Source organism: Mastigoproctus giganteus, chromosome 8, assembly GCF_048544385.1.
Source record: "Mastigoproctus giganteus isolate SK-2022 chromosome 8, ASM4854438v1, whole genome shotgun sequence".
Taxonomy (NCBI): Eukaryota; Metazoa; Arthropoda; class Arachnida; order Uropygi; family Thelyphonidae; genus Mastigoproctus; species Mastigoproctus giganteus.
Window position 1 is genome coordinate 10484748 of NC_143582.1, and position 27124 is coordinate 10511871.

At 38.7% G+C, this 27124-nt stretch overlaps 1 protein-coding gene across 1 annotated transcript; it reads left to right on the forward strand.

Annotated features, from left to right (window-relative positions):
- On the forward strand, positions 1-26508 carry LOC150081241 (ceramide synthase 1-like). The gene is made up of 7 exons (XM_090379351.1): positions 1-332; positions 2155-2317; positions 4590-4767; positions 14389-14550; positions 17999-18137; positions 20273-20394; positions 26306-26508. Exons 1-7 carry the CDS (start codon positions 105-107, stop codon positions 26355-26357), a joined length of 1044 nt encoding a protein of 347 aa, XP_090235477.1. The 5' UTR covers positions 1-104; the 3' UTR covers positions 26358-26508.
- Positions 26509-27124: the final 616 nt, after the last annotated feature.

The window sequence follows — 27124 nt, forward strand, 5'->3', positions numbered from 1 at the left end:
GTACAATCTACAGGTGGTGCCTTTCGTGTGAGCTAATCGGAGAATAGAATTTTCAGCTTTGAGCAATAAGCCTCCAAACCGACTATCTTCTACCTAGCTACATCATGAAGGGTGCTGAAGTTGATTGGGAAGTCGGTCCTGATTATGGAGATTTCTGTTCAGCTTTTCTTAATTTTACTCATCACGCTCTTTTCGAAAGAAACTTAGTGGCAGTAGTGTTTGCAGACATTCTGCATATTCTGAGAGTTGATTTGAAATTTATTTTTCATGTCTTCTTTGCTACGTTGATTGCGGTTTTTTTCAGGCGCTTCTTGGACAAAACGTTATTCAAGGTATGATACTTCTTAGTCGCATTACTATATATAAATAAGACTCCTATTTATCTTCACTATTATCAAATTATTTCTCTGTTTAGGAGACACCCCTGGACAGCCATTGGCTAGAAGGGTGTGAGTTATATTCTAAGGTGTGAAGCAGACCCCGTGAGCAAAGGGTTACAAAGTCCATGGGACGTTCACCCTGAAAGGTTGAATACAAAATTTTGAAATACATGTGTAATTATGATTTTAAATTAGAATATTTAAAATTGTGACATCTTAGGTTGACATATACAATAATGCAAATATATAGTTAAAAGGGATCAAAATTAAATGCAGTTTATGGCTAATGGTGAGGAGTACAATAAGTATTCCTACAGACAAAAAAACAATCTTTTAAAAATGAAGGCTGAATAGTTTGTCTATCAGATATAACGCTTAAAGATTAGAAATATATAGCGGGGAAAAAAGGCAAAACAAGGGAATACCATTCTCCCAGCTGCAAACACGTCCAACCGTGTTTTGTAGACTTTTTAGACCCATCGGAAACTTGGGCCTTGTTGAGCTGAATATAATATGTCTGTTTGCTTGACAAAAGACTCAAGTCAGTGCTACCCTCGACTGAGACCAACTAACTCAACCATGTTGTTAAGGTTTGGAAACTTTATAGAGCAAACTTCAAAGATCCAAGAAGAATGGATCAGAGACTTAGATTGCAAGATGAGCTTTTAGAGTTGAAAAACATTTGTGTATTTATAACCGCATTCCTCATTGAAAGTGAATTGCCTACCTGCAATCACTGTTCCGTATGTGCCACGTAATGTCTCAGCTTGGATTAAGATTTACGAAAGGCTGGTCGTGTGATTAAAACGTGCTGGATTTTTTACTGGAATGATGCAACGAATGCCTCTTCCTCTGTTAATCCCGAAGAATAGTCCAATAATAGTGAAGATTGGGCATCATCGCCTTACCTATAGATAAACATGTTTTGAAGACTAAACCGAAATGGATGTGCGTACCATGTGTCTTTTAGGATATGCAAGGATGGACCATAACCGCTTAGGATATAATTGCTTACTTAATGGAAACTTAAATTTGCATGGTTGAAGAAGAGGAATCTATTGTGGCTAAGCAACAAGTTTCATTGACATTTTTAAAATGTTCAAACAATTCTTTGTTCTTTTTCTGATTTTATATCACAAGAAATTTAGTCCAAAGTATAATTTTAAGAGGCACACCCATAACATATATATCATTTTATATTAAAGAATTGTATTAATGGGGGAAATTGAAAATAAATAACCACAATTTGAATCTTAAAGTGAATTAGTTGTTATTGTAATAAGGTTTTAGGAGCATCAGCAATTAAGGCCATATTGCTCCTGTCTGTAAATTGCTTTTATAGTCGATTTTCTGTTTTGTTGCGCAAAAAACCAGTTTCCCGGATGAAAAACCATGCCCTCCTCACCTGTAATCATCTAACTAGGGCACGATGTGAAAAAGGCCCACAAAAATCCCCACCTCATCAATGGGACTCGAGTTTACTTTTCCACCCGTTTGTTAGGAGGATTGTGATTGTACCAACTATGCTACCCACGAGGGAAAGTGAGTACAAACACTTCAAGAAATTGAAAACTGGGTCTTCAGCCGGCAAAGAAATTATATACAAAAATAATCCTTTCCTTTTTAAAGTTTTAAACCAAGAAATTACCATTAATTTTTTTGGATTTCCCTTTGATGTTTATATTTTTATTGACTATTTATTACTCTGTACATTGGGATAATTTATGTTAGCAGTTTATAGAATGACATAAATAAATAAATTATATTCCTGCAGAAATTTAAAGAACTATACCAGCTCGATGAAACTGAAGTCTTAAAAGTAACCGAATGCATATGGAAATTCATATGTTATACGAGTTTCTTCTTAATTGATCTGTATGTTGTCTGTGCATCTGGAACCATCAATTACTTGAAACAACCCAGTTTATGGATAGAAGGTAAGCGATACTTCATAATAAAATCTGTTTCAAAATACTACGTTCTAATTAAAACTGAAAAACGAAAAATCATTCATGAATTATGAACAAAGCAATATTTTTTACATACAAATTACAACTGATAACAACCAAATAACAGCAAAAATCATGACACGCACCAAGAAAGTGCTCGTCTCCAAGAACCATTTATATAGAGCTTGTAATCACGTGATACAAAACTAACATACTCCTGAGAGAGCCGTTTCCAAGAAAGCCACATCCACGAAAAATTTCAGATAAAGACAATTGGGATGGAAATTTATTTTATAGAGGAAATTATGTTTGATGGAAAACAGCGCTTTTTTTCTTATTTACAATCAAAAGTTGAAAATTTGCATGTGTGAGCCTTACAAACAAATAACTTTGTTGAATTTTACATAGCAAAACAGTAAAAAGATCAAGTTTTTAATAATAACAAAACTTTCAAACTACTCTGGACAGTTGAAATGTTAACAAATTTTGTATCTGTTATTGCAACAGGAACATGAAAATACACACACACACACGCCCCACTCTGTAAAATTAACAATGACAACAGAAACTATAATTTTATGAATCTATCTGTATGACAACAGGAGAATTTTCATATACACACACTTGCACAAAAGAAGAGCAACAGCAAATTGAATCAAAAAAACCTTGATTTAATGATAAAAGATAGACAAAAACAACATACTAGACGATGATAAAGCACCATACATGTGTTAAAACTAATGTAAACTTCTATATATCTAAAGGGATGGTTAAGGGGGAGAAGACAGAGTGGTAATCAATGGACACTGCTCATCGTGGACTAATGTTATCAGTGCAGTCCCTCAGGGTTCAGTCTTGGGTTCATTATTGTTTTCTGTATTTATAAATGATATTGATGATGGTATATCAAGCTTAATGTCCAAGTTTGAAGACGATACAAAGGTTGGCAGGGTTGTTAAGGACAAAAATGACAGTATGCTGCAACAGGATCTAGAAAAGTTGAGCAGATGGGCTGAGAGGTGGCAAATGAAGTTTAACATTGACAAATGTAAAGTTCTACATATGGGAAACAGTGACCCCTGAGTGACGTATCAACTCTGTGGTACTACACTGACAGTGGGAGAGAATGAAAAGGATCTGGGGGTAATTGTGCAGGCAGATATGAAGTTTTCTGAGCAGTGCAGATGGTCTGCAAGGGTAGCTCATTGTGTCTTGTCAATGATATACAGAATTTTTTTAGCAGGGATAAGGACTGATTATCCCCTTGTATAAGGCAATGGTCAGGGCACACCTTGAGTACTGTATACAGGTCTGGAAGCCTCATTTTAAGAAGTATGTAGAGCTGTTGGAACGAGTGCAGAGAATGGTAACAAGATTAGTGAATGGAACAAAGGGTTGCTCTTACGAAGAAAGGCTTAAGTTTTGGAAATTATATTGTCTGGAGACTAGGCACCGGCGCAGTGATCTGATAGAGGTGTATAAAGCCTTGAATGGTTTGAGCATGCTCAATGGTGATGGGATTCTTCCTCTTGCTCAGAATAATCACCTGAGAGGGCATAAATTCAAATTGAGGAAAGACAGATGTAGGATAGACGTGGGGAAATTTGCCTTTAGCCAGCGGGTAGTTGGTTGGTGGAACAGACTTCCATTCCTTGTTGTGGATGTTGATAGCCTAAATAAATTTAAGGCTGAGCTGGACAGGTATTTGGAACGAACGGAGGGGTGAAATGGGAGCGTTTTTTTTTTTTTTTTTTGGCTGATGCTGATTAAGCTTGCTTTCTTGCATCATATGCCTCTACTAATGCTAATGTTGTAAGGTAGAACTCTACCGACTACAATTCAGCAACTAACAAATATCCTGATGAAAGAATGGTCAAATCAGGTACTAGAATCCCATTCTGAACCGTGCAAACAGACAGCCAAGAAAGCCCATGGTGTCTCCTATCTATGAATTATCGAACATTATCCTGTAGAGATAGAGAGGTCATAGTCCCAGTGCTACCGTGATGGAAGTAATTTGTACAAAAGTTAGCTATTTAGATATTGTGTAAAGGTTTCTGATTCTTCGGCTGGTGAATGTAATAATAATCTAGGTCCATGAAAACTGTGAAACCAATAATAAACTAAATACTAATGCCACCTTACTTTTGGCTAATATAAGACGTAATTTTTAACATAAACCCGCTTCATTGTAAATGATTATAATGTGGTTTATTAATGTACTGTTTTCCAATGAAACTTAACTTATTTCGTTCTTTAGACCAGAAGTCAAAGGATCCAACTCTAGGTATGTACATTCTCGAAATAATGGAGTGTGGTTTCTACATTCATGAGTGTTATTCTTTTCGATATTTCTACATAAGCAGAAAGGATTCCAAACTTCTCATGTTCCATCACGTGCTGTCTCTCATTTTGATGATTGGATCATATTCCTATGGGTAAGACTTTAAGCTAATATTTTCATCTACCTTTACATCTAATTGCAGTCTGTCTAATAAAAGTGCGGTGATCGGCGCTGTCTATGGCGCCATCTAATGGCCAATTTAAAGTAAAATTTGATTTGTTATAATCCACAACGTGTAGAAGAGAACAGCCAAATTATAATTCATTGATCCTCCGCTACGGGTTGCAGTAGCTCTGTCATCCTTGTACTGGATAAAACAAATCTGTGAAAGTATTACAAATTGATCACCAGATCAAGTCCACCTTCCTTTTGATCCGCCAACACCACACACCCTACACTGAAAAAGGTCTGGTGCAGCTCATCATACTTACTCCAATGTACATCATGCCATTAATATTTATAAAATCAATATTGAAAATTACTTCGCACAGGTCAGCCATTAACTGGAAGTTGCCGGTTACATTGAACAGAATATATCCCAAAAGAATTATAAAACATACATATAAAAGTACATACACTAATGAGCCCAAACGTAGCCACATAGCTGATAGCGTACTGAGCCACCTATCGCTCTGATAACCTCTTGCACCACGTATAACATCGCCTCCATGAGACTGCAGAAGATGTCCTCAGGTATCAGAAGAAGGTCGGCAAAGGGGGAAAGGCAATCACATGGAATGGCAAATGCTGCATTTCACCTTATCCCAAAAAGATCCATTTGGATTTATGTCCGCCGAATATGGCCGGGTGCAATGGCAATCCATTTACTACCCACGAACTCGTGAATTCATCTGTCCATCCCCCTTATTGCCTTCCAGGTTTTCTTTTAGCTCTTCTTAGATTATTTTCTTAGTCTGTTATTTTGTTTCTGTTATTTTCTTAGTCCATCTGTCATCATATTTTCTAGCTATGTGTCCTGCCCAAGACCACTTTAGTTCTTTAGTTTTGATACGAATGTCCTTTACTTGAGTTTGCTGCCTAATCCATGTGTTTCTCTTTTTATTACACAGCTGATTCCTAATATAATTCGTCCAATTCTTCGCTGTGTAGTTTTCAGCTTCTGTTTCATTCTCTTGGTGAGTGCCCGAGTTTCACTTCCATAAGTCATGGTGGGGAGTATACATTGGTTCATTATTTTACGTTTCAGACAAATTTGGATATAGTTCTTCAGTATGTGACTATATTTCCTGAATGCTATCCATCCAAAATTTATTCTTCTCTTGACTTCCACCCATCTATCATTATTACAGCTAAAAACCTGGCGCAGATAAGTATATGACTCCACCTTTTCAATTACTGTCCTTCAATCATTATTTCCCTTTCTGTGGCATACTTGTTCATCATTAGTTTTGTTTTAGCCATATTCATCTTTAGTCCAAAATCCTTACTAACTGTGCATAACTGATTAAGATTTTCCTCTAATTCTTTGTGATCTTGGTTTATGATCATAATGTCATCTGCAAATAGTAAATGGTTTAGGTACTCTCCGTTCACATTGACTCCTTTCTGCGACCAGTCTAATCTTCTGAAAGCTTCCTCAAGGGCAGCAGTAAACAGCTTCTGAGATATTGTGTCTCCTTGTCTCCTTGAGTAATACTCTTGATTTGATTATCAGCAGTGATTCTTCATGCATTAAGAATCTGCAGATAAATGAACCACTAGATGGCAGTGATCACAGTGTGCTGAAGTGGGATTTACTCAAAGAGGTAACTACCATTAGGGGTAAAGGGAAGGGTTATTGCTTCCGTAAAGGCGACTACGATGGACTGAGACAGTATTTAAATTCTATACAGTGGGACCAACTGATGATGTTACCAACAGCAAATTCAAAATGGGAAGCATTCAAAGAACTTATCTTGGAAGCTACTAGGCTTTACATACCAACTAAGAAATATTGTTCAAGGTTTAGGCCTAAGTGGATGTCAGATGAACTAATGAGACGTATGGCAGAGAAGAAAAATGCATGGGATACTTACAAATTAACACATGACACAGAAGCCTATGATAGATACAAGTTGATATGCAACCAAGTTACAAAGGAGGTTAGGCAGGCGAAGGCAGATTACGAGAAATCCTTGGCAAGGGATGCAAAGAAAAACAGCAAAGAGTTCTTTACTTATGTAAACTCTAGAAGGAAGGGGATGAATCAGATTGGTCCACTTGATATTGATGGGTCAACTGTTGATGATCCTGCTCAGGTAGCTAACAAACTAAATGAATATTTTGCATCGACATTCACACATGAGGAGTTATTCAGCAAGGGGAATGCCAGGGTGTATTCAACTCTAGCAGTAAGCTACAGAATCTTGAAATAACTGGGAGTAAAGTGGAGGAGAAACTGTTGAAGATAAACACAAGAAAGGCACCCGGGGTGGATGGGATCTATCCAGTTATATTAAAGGAGGCAGCAAAGGAAGTAAGCAAACCCTTAGCCATAATTATGAGAGCTTCCTTGGACTCAGGGGAGGTACCCATAGACTGGAAATGTGCAAATGTGACCCAAATTCACAAAGGAGGATCAAAGGCTGACACAAGTAATTATAGACCTGTGAGCTTAACTTCTGTTCCAGGAAAATTAATGGAGGCACTGGTTAAAGAAGCACTGCAGGATCATTTAGACAAGACTTCAGTTATAGCTCAGACACAGCATGGTTTTGTTAAGGGGAAGTCTTGCCTGACCAACATGATTGGATACTATGATGCAGTCACAAAAGAACTGGATGCAGGGAATAACTTTGATATTATATACTTGGATCTTAGAAAGGCTTTTGATACTTTTGCACATGGAAGACTGCTACACAAATTGGAGCAGTGTGACATTGGAGGCAAATTGCTGCTATGGATAAAGGGGTGGTTGAGGGGGAGAAGACAGAGAGTGGTAATCAATGGACACTGCTCATCGTGGACTGATGTTATTAGTGGAGTCCCTCAGGGCTCAGTTTTGGGTCCATTATTGTTTTCTGTATTTATAAATGATATTGATGATGGTATATCAGGCTTAATGTCCAAGTTTGCAGACGATACAAAGGTTGGCAGGGTTGTCAAGGACACTACTGACACTATGCTGCTGCAACAGCATTAGCATTAGCATTAGCATTAGTAGAGGCATTTGATGCAAGAAAGCAAGCTTATGCAGCATCAGCCAAAAAAAAACAGAAAGAAAAAGAAAAAAAAAAAAAACCCCACTTCCACTTCACCCCTCTGTTCGTTCAAAATACCTGTTCAACTGAGCCTTAAACTTATTTAGGCTATCAACCTCCACCACAAGGGATGGCAGTCTGTTCCACCAACCAACCACCCGCTGGCTAAAGGAAAATTTCCGCACGTCTATCCTACATCTGTCTTTCCTCAATTTGAATTTATGCCCTCTCAGGTGATTTTTCTGAGCTAGAGGAAGAATCCCATCAGCATTGAGCATGCTTAAACCATTCAAGGCTTTATACACCTCTATCAGATCACCTCGCTGGTGCCTAGTCTCCAGACACTGTAATTTGCAAAACTTAAGCCTTTCTTCGTAAGAGCACCCCTTTGTTCCATTCACTAATCTTGTTGCCCTTCTCTGTACTCGTTCCAGCAGCTCTACATCCTTCTTGAAATGAGGCCTCCAGACCTGTATACAGTACTCTAGGTGTGGCCTGACCATTGCCTTATACAATGGAATAATCACCTCCTTATCCCTGCTGGAAAAATTCCTGTATATCATTGACAATACTCCATGAGCTACTCTTGCAGCCCGTCTGCACTGCTCAGAGAACTTCATATCTGCCTGCACAATCACCCCCAAGTCCCTTTCATTCTGTACCACTGTCAGTGTAGTACCACAGAGTTGATACGTTGCTCTGGGGTTGCTGTTTTCCATGTGTAGTACTTTACATTTGTGAATGTTAAACTTCATTTGCCACCTCTCAGCCCATCTGCTCAACCTTTCCAGATCCTGTTGCAGCAGCATAGTGTCAGTAGTGTCCTTGACAACCCTACCAACCTTTGTATCGTCTGCAAACTTGGACATTAAGCCCGACATATCATCATCAATATCATTTATAAATATAGAAAACAATAATGGACCCAACACTGAGCCCTGAGGGACTCCACTAATAACATCAGTCCACGATGAGCAGTGTCCATTGATTACCACTCTCTGTCTTCTCCCCCTCAACCACCCCTTTATCCATAGCAGCAATTTGCCTCCAATGTCACACTGCTCCAATTTGTGTAGCAGTCTTCCATGTGCAAAAGTATCAAAAGCCTTTCTAAGATCCAAGTATATAATATCAAAGTTATTCCCTGCATCCAGTTCTTTTGTGATTGCATCATAGTATCCAATCAAGTTGGTCAGGCAAGACTTCCCCTTAACAAAACCATGCTGTGTCTGAGCTATAACTGAAGTCTTGTCTAAATGATCCTGCAGTGCTTCTTTAACCAGTGCCTCCATTAATTTCCTGGAACAGAAGTTAAGCTCACAGGTCTATAATTACTTGTGTCAGCCTTTGATCCTCCTTTGTGAATTGGGGTCACATTTGCACATTTCCAGTCTATGGGTACCTCCCCTGAGTCCAAGGAAGCTCTCATAATTATGGCTAAGGGTTTGCTTACTTCCTTTGCTGCCTCCTTTAATATAACTGGATAGATCCCATCCACCCCGGGTGCCTTTCTTGTGTTTATCTTCAACAGTTTCTCCTCCACTTTACTCCCAGTTATTTCAAGATTCTGTAGCTTACTGCTAGAGTTGAATACACCTCTGGCATTCCCCTCGCTGAATAACTCCTCATGTGTGAATGTCGATGCAAAATATTCATTTAGTTTGTTAGCTACCTGAGCAGGATCATCAACAGTTGACCCATCAATATCAAGTGGACCAATCTGATTCATCCCCTTCCTTCTAGAGTTTACATAAGTAAAGAACTCTTTGCTGTTTTTCTTTGCATCCCTTGCCAAGGATTTCTCGTAATCTGCCTTCGCCTGCCTAACCTCCTTTGTAACTTGGTTGCATATCAACTTGTATCTATCATAGGCTTCTGTGTCATGTGTTAATTTGTAAGTATCCCATGCATTTTTCTTCTCTGCCATACGTCTCATTAGTTCATCTGACATCCATTTTGGCCTAAACCTTGAACAATATTTCTTAGTTGGTATGTAAAGCCTAGTAGCTTCCAAGATAAGTTCTTTGAATGCTTCCCATTTTGAATTTGCTGTTGGTAACATCATCAGTTGGTCCCACTGTATAGAATTTAAATACTGTCTCAGTCCATCGTAGTCGCCTTTACGGAAGCAATAACCCTTCCCTTTACCCCTAATGGTAGTTACCTCTTTGAGTAAATCCCACTTCAGCACACTGTGATGACTGCCACCTAGTGGTTCATTTATCTGCAGATTCTTAATGCATGAAGAATCACTGCTGATAATCAAATCAAGAGTATTACTCCCTCTAGTTGCCTCCCGAACATGCTGATGTAGAAAACAATCATCCAATAAATCCACAAAAGCCCTGCTAGTGTGTGAGTGACCAACCCACAAATTCCAGTCAATATCTGGGAAATTTAAAATCTCCCATTATAAGACTCTCTGATTTACTGGCCCACTCTATTACCCTGTTCAGTTCCTTATTATACTCATCAGAGTCATTAGGCCTATAGCACACTCCTACTCTCAATTTTGATCTCCCAATGCTTATGTCACACCAAACTGACTCAACACTGCACTGTCCAGCGATGTCGACTGGCTTCACTTCCTTGGTTTTTATGTGTTTCTTAACTAATAGCATAACCCCTCCCCTCTTCCAATCCTGTCTATCCTTTCTGTAGACGTTGTACTCCCCAAATTTCAGTTCTGCATCCCTTATATCTGTGTGACACCACGTCTCTGATATCCCAACAATATCTGCCTTTGATGTTTTGAGCAATACCTCAAATTCATCAAATTTATTTACTAAACTCCTAGCATTGGTGTACACGCACGTATACCTGCACATGTTTCTATTCTTAGCTACCCTAACACAACCCATGTGTTTACTTGTACCGCAATGGCTCCCAGCAGTCTCTGAAATACCATGCATCTTGTTTTTCAGGCTTCTGCTCATTCTAATAGAAGCAGTGCAAGAATCTCTTTCACCTCTGCCAGTGGCTACTGTCAATCTATTGGTCTTTGTCTCCCTCCAAGCTAGCAGTTTTCCGACCCACCTAACACTGCCTCGATAGCATCAGCAAATATACTTGCACCCTTTCTATTTAAGTGTATCCCATCCCTGTAGAAGCAATCTCTCCTGTTAACAAGTACAGTCCAGGCTGAAAAAAATTCTACCCCTTGAGCCTTGCACAATCTTTCCAGGGCCGAATTGATCGACAAGGCTCTCATCATATACTCCCTCCTATCGTGTCTGGGCAGAATTGCAGACACTTTCAAATTCAACCCTAATTCTCGGCTTTTCTTCAACAGTGAACTGTACTTGTTAAGTAATTCTGCCGGTCTCCTACTCTTAATATTATTAGTGCCAACGTGTACAACTATATCACCTTTTGTGCCCTTAAAAGATGATATTCGCTCTACAACGTCATCAACCTTTGCCCCTGGCAGACATACCCTGGTCCTATTCCACCTATCTTTTTTACAAAGCATGTTCCCCGTTTCCCTGACAATAGAGTCACCAACAACTACTAGTTCCTTCGGGACCAGCGCATTCTGCCTTGGGGGTTGTCTCTGTGTCACGCGATGCCCAAGTGCAAGCTCTGGCGTTGATGTGGGCAGCTGAGAGCTTGATGGGCCCCTCAATTTAGTTTCTTCGAGGGCATCCACCCTATCCTTCAAGCTCTCATATAGGCCCACAGGATCTGGAAAGGTTGAGCAGATGGGCTGAGAGGTGGCAAATGAAGTTTAACATTCACAAATGTAAAGTACTACACATGGGAAACAGCAACCCCAGAGCAACGTATCAACTCTGTGGTACTACACTGACAGTAGTAGAGAATGAAAGGGACTTGGGGGTGGTTGTGCAGGCAGATATGAAGTTCTCTGAGCAGTGCAGACGGGCTGCAAGAGTAGCTCATGGAGTATTGTCAATGATATACAGGAATTTTTCCAGCAGGGATAAGGAGGTGATTATTCCATTGTATAAGGCGATGGTCAGGCCACACCTAGAGTACTGTATACAGGTCTGGAGGCCTCATTTCAAGAAGGATGTAGAGCTGCTGGAACGAGTACAGAGAAGGGTAACAAGATTAGTGAATGGAACAAAGGGGTGCTCTTACGAAGAAAGGCTTAAGTCTTGCAAATTGCAGTGTCTGGAGATTAGGCACCAGCGAGGTGATCTGATAGAGGTGTGTAAAGCCTTGAATGGTTTAAGCATGCTCAATGCTGATGGGATTCTCCCTCTTGCTCAGAATAATCACCTGAGAGGGCATAAATTCAAATTGAGGAAAGACAGATGTAGGATAGATGTGCGGAAATTTGCCTTTAGCCAGCGGGTGGTTAGTTTTTGGAACAGACTTCCATCCCTTGTGGTGGAGGTTGATAGCCTAAATAAGTTTAAGGCTCAGCTGGACAGGTATTTTGAACGAACAGAGGGGTGAAGTGGAAGTGGTTTTTTTTTTTTTTTTTTTTTTTGGCTGATGCTGCATAAGCTTGCTTTCTTGCATCAAATGCCTCTACTAATGCTAATGCTAATGCTTGTCGAACTCCTTTCTTAATTTTAAATTTATTACTGTCTTTGTCTAGTATAATAAAGGATGTAGCACTCTCATATATTTTCTTCAAAATCATAATATATGGAGTATCTATACCTTGTCTTTCCAGTGCCCGAAATGTGTCTTGTGGTATCTGGTAGTGTAAAGTGTATTTAGGGTCAAACGTCACCAGGGGTTGCCCCATCTCCGCGTTGTTTACATTGTGTGGCGACACAATTCACTGTAAAAGCTAGAGAATTAAAAGTGTATGGATCTTGAAATGTGTGGTGTCTTGTACCGTTGTTCTCTTGGCCATTTAGCTGCTAGACCCCTGCTGAGGCCCGACGTTGCCCCAGTTTCGCCCCGTGGAGGCAAACCAGGTACCCAGTAGTTTGATTTTTCAGAACTATCAAAATGTCAAGTTAATGCTAGCAGCAAGTCCTGTTGAATGTGATTACAAGGTTCTCATTGATAAAACAGTCTGCGATTTGGAGTCAAAAGATTGTATGCTTCATCAGTGTAAAAATGTCCAGGAATAGATGAACTAAAAAAGTTTCTAGAGAATATGTTTGAAAACAATGAACCAGAAGATATTATTGAATTCAAGCAATGGATACACACTGACAGAGATACACTGGACACAAAACAATTAAGAACAGAAGATTTTATTGAACAGTTGATACAAATATATTTAACCTTTCCTGTCATCACTACATTGCTAAACATCAAAGCTACCATTTTAAATCAACAAAGAAGAGCCTAATGACCGGAGAATTGGTCATCTTGATGGATTTTGCAGAAAATTATTCATTTGTTGTGCAAGATGCTGTTCAAGGGTTCCACTGGGAGAACTTAAGTAGCAAGACAGAAAACTGAAAAACTATGATTCTTGTTGCAATCTGCTCTTTCCAATGGTGGCAAAAACGAGAGAATTGAAGGTTTCCCACATTAAGATATTTCCCCCCAAAGATAGATCAAATTTTGACTTTCAATTATTGAGTCAATCTTTGAAGGAAAATATCTCAGCCAGCAAACAAGTATAAGAGCTTATATTTAGTTAGACTGAATTCATGCAGATGTTAAATGGAATTCCCAAAGAAGAAGGTACCAAAGGTTTTTATTTAAAGTTATGACTTTCCAAATTCTTTCTTAAATTTATCGCGACAAATTTTTGGTGACAGTTTTAGTCCGCAATGTAAAACAAATTTGAGGGTTTTTTAGTCAGAACACCAAACGTTTTACATTCTCTGCCAAAAGTTAACTACACAAAACCAGCACTACATCTCAATGTTGTGCAACAATAAAACTTAAAACTTTGATATTTTTTTGTGATTTGCTCTGCGCAACACAAGTGACCTCCACAAGAAAGGTACAGGTGCCTCAAGCATATTTTGATCTGAAATTTTGCACAGCTTCTTTGAAAAACTGTTTAAACATCTTCACCAAGTTTCAACAAAATTGAAGATACTCGAGCAGGGACCATCTTCAAAATTAGGCCACTTGACATGGCCTAATTTTGAAGTTTGGTGTTAGTGAGGATGAAATCGATTTCGTTAGTTGTTAATCCATTTGGGCTCTTCCATGTCCACGTTTTGTTCACCCTTTTCTTGAAAAAAAAAAAGTGCTCATTACTGTCATTCCTCCAGATTCTGCAAATACCACAGGTCTCTCATCTCTTTCATCAATTCCAAAACTTCTTATAGTTTCCCTTTCTTTGATGTTTTGTCTTTTTCCAACCTTAGCATTGAATTCCTCCATAATGAAGATGTAGTGAGTTTTCTGTTCATCTAGAAGTCTCTCAATTTCGGTGTCCATTTCTTCAACCTCTTCGTCATCATGGCTCGATGTTGGTACATATATCATTATAACCTTTAGTTTGTACCTCTTAGAGATCCTGAGAACCAGCCTTGACACCCTTGTCGATGTACCTATGTTAGGAAATAAAAAAAACAGAACTGTGTAATAAAATATAAACTATACTGAACCGTTTCCACTTTCAGATATATGCGAATTGGAGTTTCAATTCTTCTTACGACTGACGTCAGTGACATCTTCTTAGAATTTGGCAAAACGAACAAATACCTGTTGAAGAAAAATATGATGTGGGTTCCTGTCCATCGATGCTGTCTTTACATATGCTTCTCCATGCTTTTAGCAACATGGTAAGTTCAAGGAAATTAGTTCTTATAGTTTATCTTGTTGTAGAGTTTGAGATGACATATAGACAGTCTGAAAGTACACTGGACAAAGTCACTTAATTGAATATCTAGTAGGATGTCTGGTAATAGGAAAATGTTTTGCCAGAATTAAACCCTCTAAACATTATGGCATGGATTTCAATAAGTATTTGAGGGAGTGTGACTCTGGATTTGACTATTCTTTAACAAAACATTTGTCATTTGCTGTATTATGGATAGTATAAAACTACGAAGTCGAACATATCTGCAGCATTCTCAGTTTCATTCAAACCTGGAATTTTGCCAGAGTAGATGTTCGAAATCTTGGGAGCGTTCCTCAAACCATTCAAATGAATTTATATGGTGGATAGTTGTGGTGTCGTCTTCAAAGAATCGACCACAATTCTGAAAAAAGTTAACATTGTGTTGTGCAACGTAAAGATATTCATCGGAGGTAACACATGACCACGATCGGTATGCTCTGTCCATACGAGTAGAACATATCATGATTGCACCTCCAGCCGCATTAGTGATGGACAGAAGACAGTTTGGACGAATAGCTTCATGAGGTTCACACCACACTTTTACCCTACCATTGGTGCAAGGAAGTTTAAATTGAATCTCCTCAGACTGCAGCTTGGACATTGATGGGACTATTGTCGTCAAACCTTTTTGATTCTTTGCAGAAATAAATGGCTTTTGTATAGATAGACGACTGCCCAATCTGGGCTTCAGACCTTGCGTATTTTGGTTGAAAGGTCTTTCTTTGCCTAAATCGTACTTTTAATCATCTGCTGCACTTTCTATTGTGATTCACAATTCTCTTTAAATTCCTGTGATCTTGTCCTTGGTGTATTGACTTTGCGCTGAATTTCTTCCTTTAACAACTGCATTCTCTTCCATCTTTCTGTTATTGTACACTTTTAAGATGGTTGCTTTTGATGCAAGTAGATAGACTGCGATTGAATCCAAGATGAAATATCGCCTTTTGAATGGGGGGCTTGATTACGTAATATTTAGGTATGTGGTTTTAATCTAATTTGCATATTTCTGCCTTTTTACAGTAGATGGCGGAGCATATTTATTTATTTTTATTTTCATAGGTGGGTATCTTGTTTTCAGCTTAATTTTTGTCGAGGCTTGAGCCTGCATTGTTCTTGCTGGCTGCCTGGTTTGTTCCAAATACAGATGACGGTTCCCTGCGAATTTCAGATTAAAGGTAGTTTAGGAAGCTAGGTGGAGTAAAGGATTTTAAAGGCCAGTAATTGTTTCTGGTTAATTAATACACTTTGGAGTGGTATCATCTCTTATCGAATCTCAAAAATATCTGCTTTTTGGGTATTTTAATTTTGGTGTTGGCCCTTGGACTAGCTTTTGGTGTTGGCCCTTGGACTAGCTTTTGTTTCTGAATTAATTAATGCACTTTGAATATGTATTTTTTTTTTTTTTTTTGCTATATGGTAGTGGCACCATTTCTTATTTTATCAAATGTGGGCTTCTTTTACCATTTTTGAGTGCAAAGAATTGGTAATCATTGACAGGGGACTGTAATCATTATATTGTGGAACTATTGCTGCACCAATGTGTGAACAAAAACACTGTATTTTTAATTTGTGGTTGTGGGCTGCTACTATTGATGAAAAAGCGTGAACAAAATCAGTTCTAGATTTTCATACCAATTTCCTTCAGTCATCAACAGGTACAGGTGTTTTCTTACTCTCGATGCTGGGATTTAGCTAATTCAACCATCATAAAAGGTTTTTAAACGTCTGAGTTGATGCATTTTATGAGAAAATTCTCAATCGTGTGACATAAGTAATGCGATCATCTCGAATTTAAGTTTTTCTCATGTTTTTCATGTGGAAGATTGTTCTACAAGTATATGAACACTTAGCAAGAACTCTTATACCTTATAATGTAATAATGGACTTCACCGCGAGATTGAATCAAACGGAGCCACAGTATTTTTCAAGCAATAATTGGAATGATTTTGAAACAACAAAGTTCCTAGGCAGCTCATTGCCCACTTGTATTTCCATTTCAATGACGTTTAGATGGTGATTCTGATTATTTAAACCCTCGTGGGTAGCACAGTTGGTACAATCTCCTTCCTCACCACAACGGCTGGAAAAGACCTGAGTTTGAATCCCATTGATGACGAGAGGAATTTTTCAAGGTCTTTTTCACAACGTGGCTAAGTTAGTTGGTCTCAGGTGAGGGTAGCATGGTTTTTTGTTCTCCCGGAAAAGACTAAAGAACACACACACGCAATTTACAGACAATATACAAGGAGCAACATGGCCATAGCCGCCGATGCTCCTAAAACCCAACAACAACAACTAATTATTTAAATAGTCTTGCTGTCAATGTAATAAAGAGAAAAACTGTGGAAACTTCAGTGTCAGTCTGTATCAATAAACTCCAAAAATCAGAGGTCCAAGAAGAGATGGTGTCACAAGCACATAGCGAGAAATTCTCTATAGTGCTTTAATTAAACCGGAAACAATTGAATAGTCTAAGAGCCTGCATAAAAAATAAATTTACCACAAATATGTTTGGAACCAGCAACAATTAGTAGCTTCTGACATCATCTGTCCAGTCTCCAGGTCTCAAAGATTGTATTAGTTGTCTTCCATTTCTGAGAGGAGATTTGAGAAATCACAGGGTATTCCATTGAATATTTAAGAATGTTTCTCAAGGCAGATAGTGCAGAGATGTCAGGACATCAAAACTCAAAACAACCATTGCAGGCACCTTTTAAAGGCTAATGCAACTAAGGATATGTAAAGTAGTATATTGGGCATATAATTGCATGTATTATTCGATCAACTTGCTGGACAGAAAACCTAAATTTACTTGATGGAAAACCCATGCATCCTACTAAGACTGACTAACTTGGCCATGCCATGTTAAATGCTGATAGAAATTCCACACATGATTAAAGAAATTCTAACTCAACCCCTTTTCACTCAGTGTGCAAGGAAAGTGATTTTTCTGCCTGCCAGAGCTTCAAACGTTTTGTCTAGTTTTATGTCCAGTTTCCTAACAGGGTATTTTATGTTGTGGTAATGCACTTTGTTTAGTATTCTATCTCAAAGGCCATTGCTCTATCAATGACGCGAAGAATTTTTGTTATTTTTTTACCACATAGCTAACTTAGTGAAGGGTTTCATGATTTTTTCTCCCTGAAACTTGTGGTTTTTCATCCAGCAAAGCGATCGAAGAATACGCACAATCACCGTATCTACTATCGCTTCATGGACTTGGTTTCTTTGGCTTAACATCCACTGAACCGTATTTTTCACTTTATGAACAATACCATGTATTATGTCATCAGGAATATCCTGGAGTTCTTTTTTTAAAATTAAAGCTGAAATTATGTTAATTAACTCTATAATATGTGACTCACCATATGTAAATTATTTATTTTCAGGTTCTCTATGAGGATGTACGTATATCCATTAAGAATTGTTTTTCAACTCATGACATCAAATTTTATAATAGAACCATTTGGTTTCACCGCCGTGATCTTCCTAAATATTCTTCTTTTTGCTAACTGCTACTGGACTTGGGTACGTAATTCTGTAAAAGCAGTAACATTTTAATTAACAAAATATAAAGTGGTATATTTGAATAATTTTATGTTGTTTTTTATGGGTGAGAAGCATCTGTCCTATTATTTCGGTGTATCTGTCCTTTTATCAATTGATTACACCAATTAGGCATGGAAGAAACATAATTTCCAGGTTCTTCAGCTGCAATATATGATTTATGGATACCCTATGTGATATGCATAGAAAATAAATAAAACTTTCCGGAATTTTTAGGAAAATCCATCCATTAGGAGTCAGCTATTGCACCAATGGATGGGAGGACATCTTGAAGACAATAGATGCATTTTTTGGTCTCCGTTAGGAAGCTCAGGCAACTCTATGAGAAGCCAGCCAGAGTATAATGGACAGCCTGGCTCACCTCTCAGCAGTTGTGATGGGCAACTTACGTCCCACACCCCTGCAGCCAAGTAGCCAGGGATACAACGATATAACAATACTCTGACACAAACAAGCCATTACAGTTTTTCTAGTTTTTACATAGATTCTGTACTTCTGCACAACGTACCATGGCGCAGATGTTGGAAACCACCGGCAGATTCTTCCACAAAACATTATGCCACTATTATACGTATAATGCATCCTTTATTCAAACAACTTTTTACTATTTGAAAAAGGCACTGGTGGTATTTATTCTCTTGTGGTATTCATTTTCACCATCTTCTACAAGTTCGAAGCCCGAGAGATGATTTACTTTTTTTTTTCTACAGAAAAATCGCTTTGACAATAAATGCTGCTGTTCTAATCTGCAAAATAAACAAACTGTCACAGAATATGCACAATTTATAGATGTACGTACCTATGCCTCATCTTTTTGTGACCTTGATGCAAAAATTTAAGGGGTATATTATATTTAATAATTACTTAATCTTTCCAGGAGGTGGTTCTAGGAGTTGAGCTTACCATGTTTCAATGGGAAGCCATTATAAGATTGAATTTTTGGTGCATTGGTAGGAAGAGCCTGATTGATTTCAAGTAAACTGTACTAACTGACAAAACTAATTGGAGGACACTCAGAAGAGTGATATGTACATCCTGTCAGTCCTCTTCGAACACTGCCAACAAGGGGTTCAGGGAGGCCAAGGAAACTGATATTCTTTACAATGGCAGAGACTGTTTATGATAAATTCTCATCATGAGAAATCCAAAGCTTTGACTGATATCAAGATTAACGATGGACAAGGCAAGTTAGGATGTCACCATCAAATGAAGGAAGCATCCTTCAGTATCCATCATCCATTAGTCACCAGGTCTTGATTAGAAACAGTGTAATAATGATGCAACCAGTGTTGAGCCGTTTTTTGATGTATGATTGGGAGACATCGGTGTCTGCAAGCGAGAGCAGTTTAAGAATCTGATGAAATGATCCGAAAGATGCAGGGGAGACTGGAGTGAACAGATAGTGGAGATTGTTCTAAGTTGAGGAAGTGGAACCTGCCAGGCACACATATCTCAGAAAGAGAGAGTGATCAACTTTTCTGTAATAAGCATTGCCTGTCGTATGTAAGTGAAGGGAGCCTAGGTATAACTAGAGCTAAGGCTATCACTGTAGTGCAGAACTGAAGTGTTATCCTCTTTGTAGACTGTCCATTTGAGGCGTCAGAATTCTTCTTAAAATTTTGTTTGATAATCATTGGTGCGGCCAAAGTCCAGATGTACTGTATAATGCAGTCGGGGTTTGCAACAGACTTTACATATTTCACTATTATGGCTCTATCTGACAGCTTTGTTGTAAAATTTCTTCTCCTGCTCAGTGTTCCAACCTGTCCACACTGATCATATCCATATATATCCATACTTCGAGATACACTGGAATGCCGTGAAGGATGAAGCTGTAATGGTCCAAAATATCGTTTTCCTCTTATCAATAATTTATTCGGAGTCTATCAACGATGGACGCAGTATGTAATTCAAGCTAAAGGTGGGGTGATACGTTATCATATATTTTATTAATAAAAAGTTCTTGAAACATACAGGTGTCCAGGTTACTTTTGGATATATAGGGTATTTGCTAATTTTATTCCAGTATTTTGCAATTAGTAAAAATGTTTGAAGATAAATCATAAAAAACTTACTGCGTTTGTTGTTTTTTCCAGTTGTTAATGAAAGCAATCGGAAATGCGATCCTTGGTGACATTGACGATGTCAGAGAAGAACGTAACAGAACACCGAAGGAAAAAAATCCAAGCGACTTTCAAGAAGAGCAACAGTTGAAGAGGTGAATATGATAAATATGCTTCATATAAACAGATATATACAACACTTGTTTTAAATGTGCTCAGAGTCTCAGAATTCCTGAGAATCCGGAAAACAATATATAATTAGTTTACATACAATGGACTAAGTTTAACTACAGAAATACTCTTTAAAGAAAGACCACCTACCCATTCAATTAACAGCACTATCTAGTCTTTCCGCTAGAACTTCCAAACTTGCTGACATCTTGTCAATAGCAATTGACCTAAATCACCATTGATTAACATAAATCAACACAATAACAATTGGCAAATATCAACACAATAACAATTCCCAGCAGAAGCAGAATTTCTTAGTTGAGTCCTCAATGTAAAGACAGTTCTCGAGAAGGTTTTCAGAGCAGTAAAGTTATCACAATCTTCAACTAGGATATTTACATTGGTGTCCAATAGGTTTTGAACCCCAGACATTAAATCCACTCTAGGTTGAGAGTACAGTGGACAGTTCAAATGTACATGAATCCACGTTTCATATTCCCCACATGTACAGTGTGGGTCTGGCTCCAGACCACGCTCAAATAACTTAGCCCGGAGGGACCCATGCCCTGTTAGCAGATAAGGTGTCATAGAAGGCCTAAACTACGCAATAAATGCTGCTGTTCTAATCTCATCCATTGCCACACTTGAGCGCTGACTATTTATCTGAAGAACTTTTACACCCTCATATATAACATCACCCAAAACTGAATTCTTATCAGCCCACTCTGTCACTGAATTTGAACCATTATCACTCATGTTTTGTTCTACTGTCCGCAAGCTGTACTGCTTTCAAATATTCTGGGCATTTAGCATCCCTTGCAGAATGATTATAATCTCTACCACGTCTCTTACAGTTGATACATTTTGGAGAATCTTCTTTATGGGTACACTCTCCATAGACATCACTACCCTCTGCACAGTGTTCACAAGGAACTGCCTTACGGGAATAAAATTGGCCCGATTGGCCATACCCCAAACAACGGAAACATTTGCTTAGAATCGTAAACCTATGAAACCTGTGTGATGTGAATCCAAGATAGATTCCATCACTCTCCAGAATATACCTCATCATACGAGGACTAAAGCCGATCACTCAATTAACCACTTTTGTACCTGATACAAAACTAAATCTGAAAGACACGTCGTCTTTAACTTCGTCCTGCGAGAATCCAAAATCTTTTAAGTTTTTATCAAATAGATCTTCAAGTATATCCTCCTTAACATAATCACGAGGGACACCATATATTAACACTGTTGGATCTGATAACCGAGGTTTCTCCATTGTAAGACCTATCTCTTTCAAGGTAGGAGCAGAAGAGATCCTATTAGCATCCGCCGAATTTTTGGTCTCCACAAGGATCCCCTTATTCCTAAGGAGACGAATACCTTTTACTTTCATCTCCTTGTGGTCACGCTTTATGACTTGAGTCACTTTCTGCTTTATGTTCTGACTCGAACTCAAGGAAGAGTCCTCAGCGGTCCTGAGAATACCAGATTCTGAGGATTTGGCACACTCCAGGAACTGATAAGGATCTATCCCGACTAGCACTGCCAGTCCCTCTTTGGATCTTAGTTTATTCTTGATGTCCACAGGATCAATCAACTTGAGATCCTGCAGCATTATCTCTGCATAATTCTTCTTATGAAGTTCAATCTGTCAATCTAAAATTTGATTTATCTGACAAGCACTCTCCTCCAGATCCCTAGCTCGTACCTTGAGGCGCTCATTGTCCACGATCAAAGCTGTTGTTACTGCCTCCAAGTCAGTCCAGAGACCAAATATTCTACTGGACGCTTGTTTTGTTATTTTACTTGACTCTTTAGACATAATTTCTGATAAAACCCTTCTTATGTTAGCCAATGCCACATACACCTCAGAGGCATTTAATGATCCTCCCAGGTTTAAACATCTATAAAAGAAATCCTATGGCCCTCTCTACTACAAACAGTAATTATATTATCCCCTACACCACTTGGGGAATCAAAAACTCCATAACCCTCACCGTTCTCGGATGTACTTGCATGAACTACTTAACGAGAGACGCACGGTTCATATCTTCTTCATCATTCAAGATCATAATTGTTTGCATATTTGTTTTATCAATTTTCGGTTTGTCTTTTTCCCTTATTATAATAGTTTTAGGGGTGTTTCATTTCCTTTTACCTTTGGTGTCCGAGAAGATTCTTTCTCGAGAGACACCTGTCTTGTTGCAAAATCCACAGAGGAAGAATATGCTTCAAATTGCTGGAACCAAGTAATATCTCTGTCTTCTTCTGACATTGTGTTATTTAGAAAAGTAATCTAGACAACAAAAACCAATTAATTCCCACAGTCTGTCAATATATGTCTATATAGACGCTTTTCCCCACCCGGGATGAACATAAGAGCTCAAGATTTCCCCAAGGCGGGTTTTCAGATCTCAGCCCCTAATGAACAGGAGCAGGGGGCACAAAATTATGCACAAATAAGTAATTTCAAGGAGATTCTTTTCTTCGAATATAAGATCCTGAACCCCAAAATTAAGAGAGTTAGAGATGAGGAAACCAATTGTGCCATTCGACACGAACACACTGCAGCCATTTTAAATTTCTTTAAAAGTAGCCCAAAACTAGCCCCATGTTAGCCTATGGGACTATACCAAAATGTAAATACGAATTCAATGTAATAAAACACTAATATGTCCACAGAATATGATCACATAAATATTTAATGGCTTCTCCCTAAAGGTGGCTAACCCAAGTCTCCATTTTGTGTAAAGTTATTTCAACGGGACAGTGTAAAATCTATTGGAATTTTCACAAGGGAAAATCCTCTATGGTCAGCCTATGAGGCTATGGTCTATACATGTGTCACTATTCGAAACGAAATTTTCAAACACCAATATCTTGTATTTCTCTTCAGCATCTGCAATAAAATTTTATCCTAGGACTCATCAATGTTATCTCTATCCATGCCATATATTTAATGAACGTAAATACTCTTTAAACCACACTTATACATTAAAAAAGGGAGCACAGTTCCATAAGCACAAGGAGCAGAGTTCTCCTGAAAGATGGCAGGTTGAAATGGTCTGTAATGGCTCGCCATCTAGACACAAGTAAAGAATGACTGCAACTCTTGCAGGGCGTGCTTATATAGCTGAAAGTAACAGCTGATGCAATATTACGTCATCACCTATTCATATCAATATTATCTGATGTAATCTGTAAGAAATATTGCAATACACTTACGTTATTAGGACGAAAATTACAATTTTAAGGGGCGATGCACTTTCTTTGAATACCAGTATATCTTCTTCTAATATACAAAATAATCTTTTAGTAATGAATAACGTATTCAATAATAATTATGCACCAATCAAATTCCTCAAAAATTAGCAAACAAATTCACTGGAGGTCAAAACATATGTGCTAATCACATGTAAGCATGGATGGAACGACGTATGATAGACTCTCCAATCCAAACGTATTCCATAATAATCAGTGCTCCTTCAGAATTGTTACTGAGACTGAGCCAGTCTCAGTGCCCAGCCTATTCATTCATTCATTCTACATTGCATCCTCTTGTTACCAGCTTACTGATATTTTTTAGTTAATCTACTTCCCTGACTGCCCTCTGTGTGTGTTCTGTAGTTCATTTGTTGCTTGCTGGACGAAAAACCTGAGTTTCTGGAAAAATAACCATACTACTCTCGCCTAAGGCCAACAAACTCAGCCACTTTTTGAAAACGGCCCATAAAAATTCCTTGCATCGTTGATGGTCAAAATATCTAAGCAGGCTAGTTAAACATGATTTTTCTTTAAAAACGATCCATTTTCTGTATCCTTAAGTATATATTGTACTCTTGATCACTGCTTCCATGATTTACCCTACCACTGACGTCAAACTCATCGGTTTGTAGTTACCACTTCACTCTTAGAACAGCATGAATGTGTTGACAAGATATTGTCACTTCTCCAATCCGAATGAATCTTTCCCGATACCCTCATTTTTAATCTCAATGGTTCGATGCATTCTCGCAATGCCTCCTTCAGAATCAATGGATAAATTTCATCCGTTCCAGGAGTCTAACTCGCCTTTATACGCGAAAGTTGTAAGGGATGTGGTATAAATTTGTTTTCTTGAATCATTTGCCATTACTGATTCTATTACTAAAACAAATTGAACCTGCAGCAGATAATGTTTTGTGTTGGGTACCATTCTGCTTTCATCTAAAATTACAAATGTACGTCAGCTGTGGAACACGAGAAAGATCAGTTCACTGAATATTTGTGAAAGTCTATGAATAGATCAAGGTAAAAAAAAGGAAATTCTTGTGATTTTTCAACATAATTTTGTATATGATGAATTTTTATAAATTTTGTACACTCCTGATAACTTTATTAGGACCATGAGCGAGTGACGTGTTGAGGTGTCCACAGTCCGTGGGTGAGTTCAAGAAACCAAATGCGTCAGGGGAACATTGCACACTTACGTGTTATTTAGCAAATTAAGCGTTATCGATGTGCGTTTAGCATCGACTAAATGCACAGGGATATTCACACCTCTTTGGAATTCTATGACCTACATCCACCACCAGGTCAACGGACTTTAACCACTTTCCTGCACAGCGAGTTGATTGTACGCTGACTGATCACTGAATTATAACCACCTACCTAATACTTTGTAAGTCCTCCTTTTGTCCTCAGTACAGCAGCAATCCGATGTGGCATTGATTCAACAAGATGTTGGAAGTGTTCTGAAGGTATGGCCAACCAAGCTGTGTGTAATGTACTAGCAGTGCAGGTATGGAGGTGATTGGCGTATCCAGACGCCTGATATGCCTTTCCATAGTGTCCCACAAGTGCTCTATGGGATTGATATTGGTGGAGGTCTGAGGCCAATCGATATGCTGGAAGTCAGAACTGTGTTCCTCAAACAATTCCTGCACATCAAGTGCCCGATGTCTCGGGGCATTGTAATCTTGGAAGACACCATCGCCATTCGGGAAAAAGTGTAACACAGCGGGATGTACACAGTCAGCAAGCAGTTGGCGATAGCGGAGACCACTGATACATTGTCCCACATGCACCAGGGGTCCACGTTCCTGCCAGTGAAACATACCCCACACCATACATGGATCAAGAGCCTCATGTTGTTGACGCCAAATCGGTACACGACCATCCACGGTGTGGAGTAAATGACGTGACTCATCCGACCAGCACACCTTCTTCCAGTCTTCTAACGTCCAACTTGCATGCTCTTTGCAGCAGGCGAGTCTTTTACGCTGATGAACCTTGGTTAGGAGAGGATGCAGTACGGTTCGTCTGCTGTTATAGCCCATACGTGCAAGCGTGCGACGCATAGTCATGCCAGATATAGTTCCAGGTTGGCCCATAATGTATTGGGTAGTCAACTCTTCAACAGTGCTGCTCCTGTTCGCCTGTACGAGTCATCGAACCCGGCGCTCCCCTCTAACTTCAACTTTCGTTGATCTTTGCAGTTTTGCCGTCGGGTCGTTGTTTGACCATTTTGACGCCAGTCCTGGTACACTTTAACTACGGCGGCTCTCGAACACCCAACCAGTTCAACCGTTTGGGAAATCGAGTCACCAGCTCTGTCCTTTATCAAAATCTGTCCTTTATCAAAGTTCGATAAATCCTTCCTTTTATCTATCACTCTCGGAACCTTACTACCTACTGAACCAATGACACCTTATCTATGCTACGTAGGTCGACTAACTGCGCACTCTCGTACCTCACGTGGTTAACGGGTCGCATTCACTTTTCATAAGAGGGGTCATAATTCAGTGATCACTAAGTGTAGATCAAGCTACCTGGTCCTAATGAAGTTTCGTCAGTGTAGATGTGTTTTAGTGTTAGTTGCCTTATAGTTTTCATTTATTGCTTTTCTAGGAAAATTGTAGAAGCTGACTGTACAAAACGGACAGAGCAGAAATGCAACTGATTATTAGATTAACCCCAACGGACATCAGCCAATCTTGAATATGGAACACTTTATTCTCCAAAATGTTTCTATGATGAACATGTGACGTAATTAATAATGTATCTGTGCCTTTTGCACTTTTATTTCTTATAAAGCACTTCACATGAACTAATTTCACCATAAAACATTTCCATGTCAAAAAAATTCAATGTCCAAACATTAACTGCCAAAGTGTCTGGTATTTTGGCACTTTAACTTGTACTCCGAAAATTTAGTAAAAGAGATTACAATAAATTCAGTGTGGTATCCTGAGACATTAGACAAGTGGAAGAAATGAAACAGATTCTTAAAGCATAATACTAATAGATGCATACACTTATTCCATTCTGTTTTCAACAATTGCATTGGAAAATGAACTGGATTCGCCCCAGTGGCTCACATCTGGTGAGTATGGGTTTGGCACACCCAGGGTCCTGAGCTGGATATCATCATTCTTCTTTTTCTTGGTGATTCCCTTCTACTTCTCTCTCTCTCTCTCTCTCTCTCTCTCTCTCTCTCTCTCTCTCTCTCTCTCTCTCTCTGGGTAATTCAAAATTTCTTTTTTTTTTTTTTTGGCTCGTGCAGCATAATCCCTACGCTTCCTTGCATCATATGGACACGACCAGGTAGCCAGGATAATACATCAGAAGCTAGCGAGGAAATACCAGTTGACCAAAGAAAGTGTATCATACTACAAGTACGAACCCCAGGTAGTACTAGAGACCCGAACCCATAAGCTCTACTGGGAC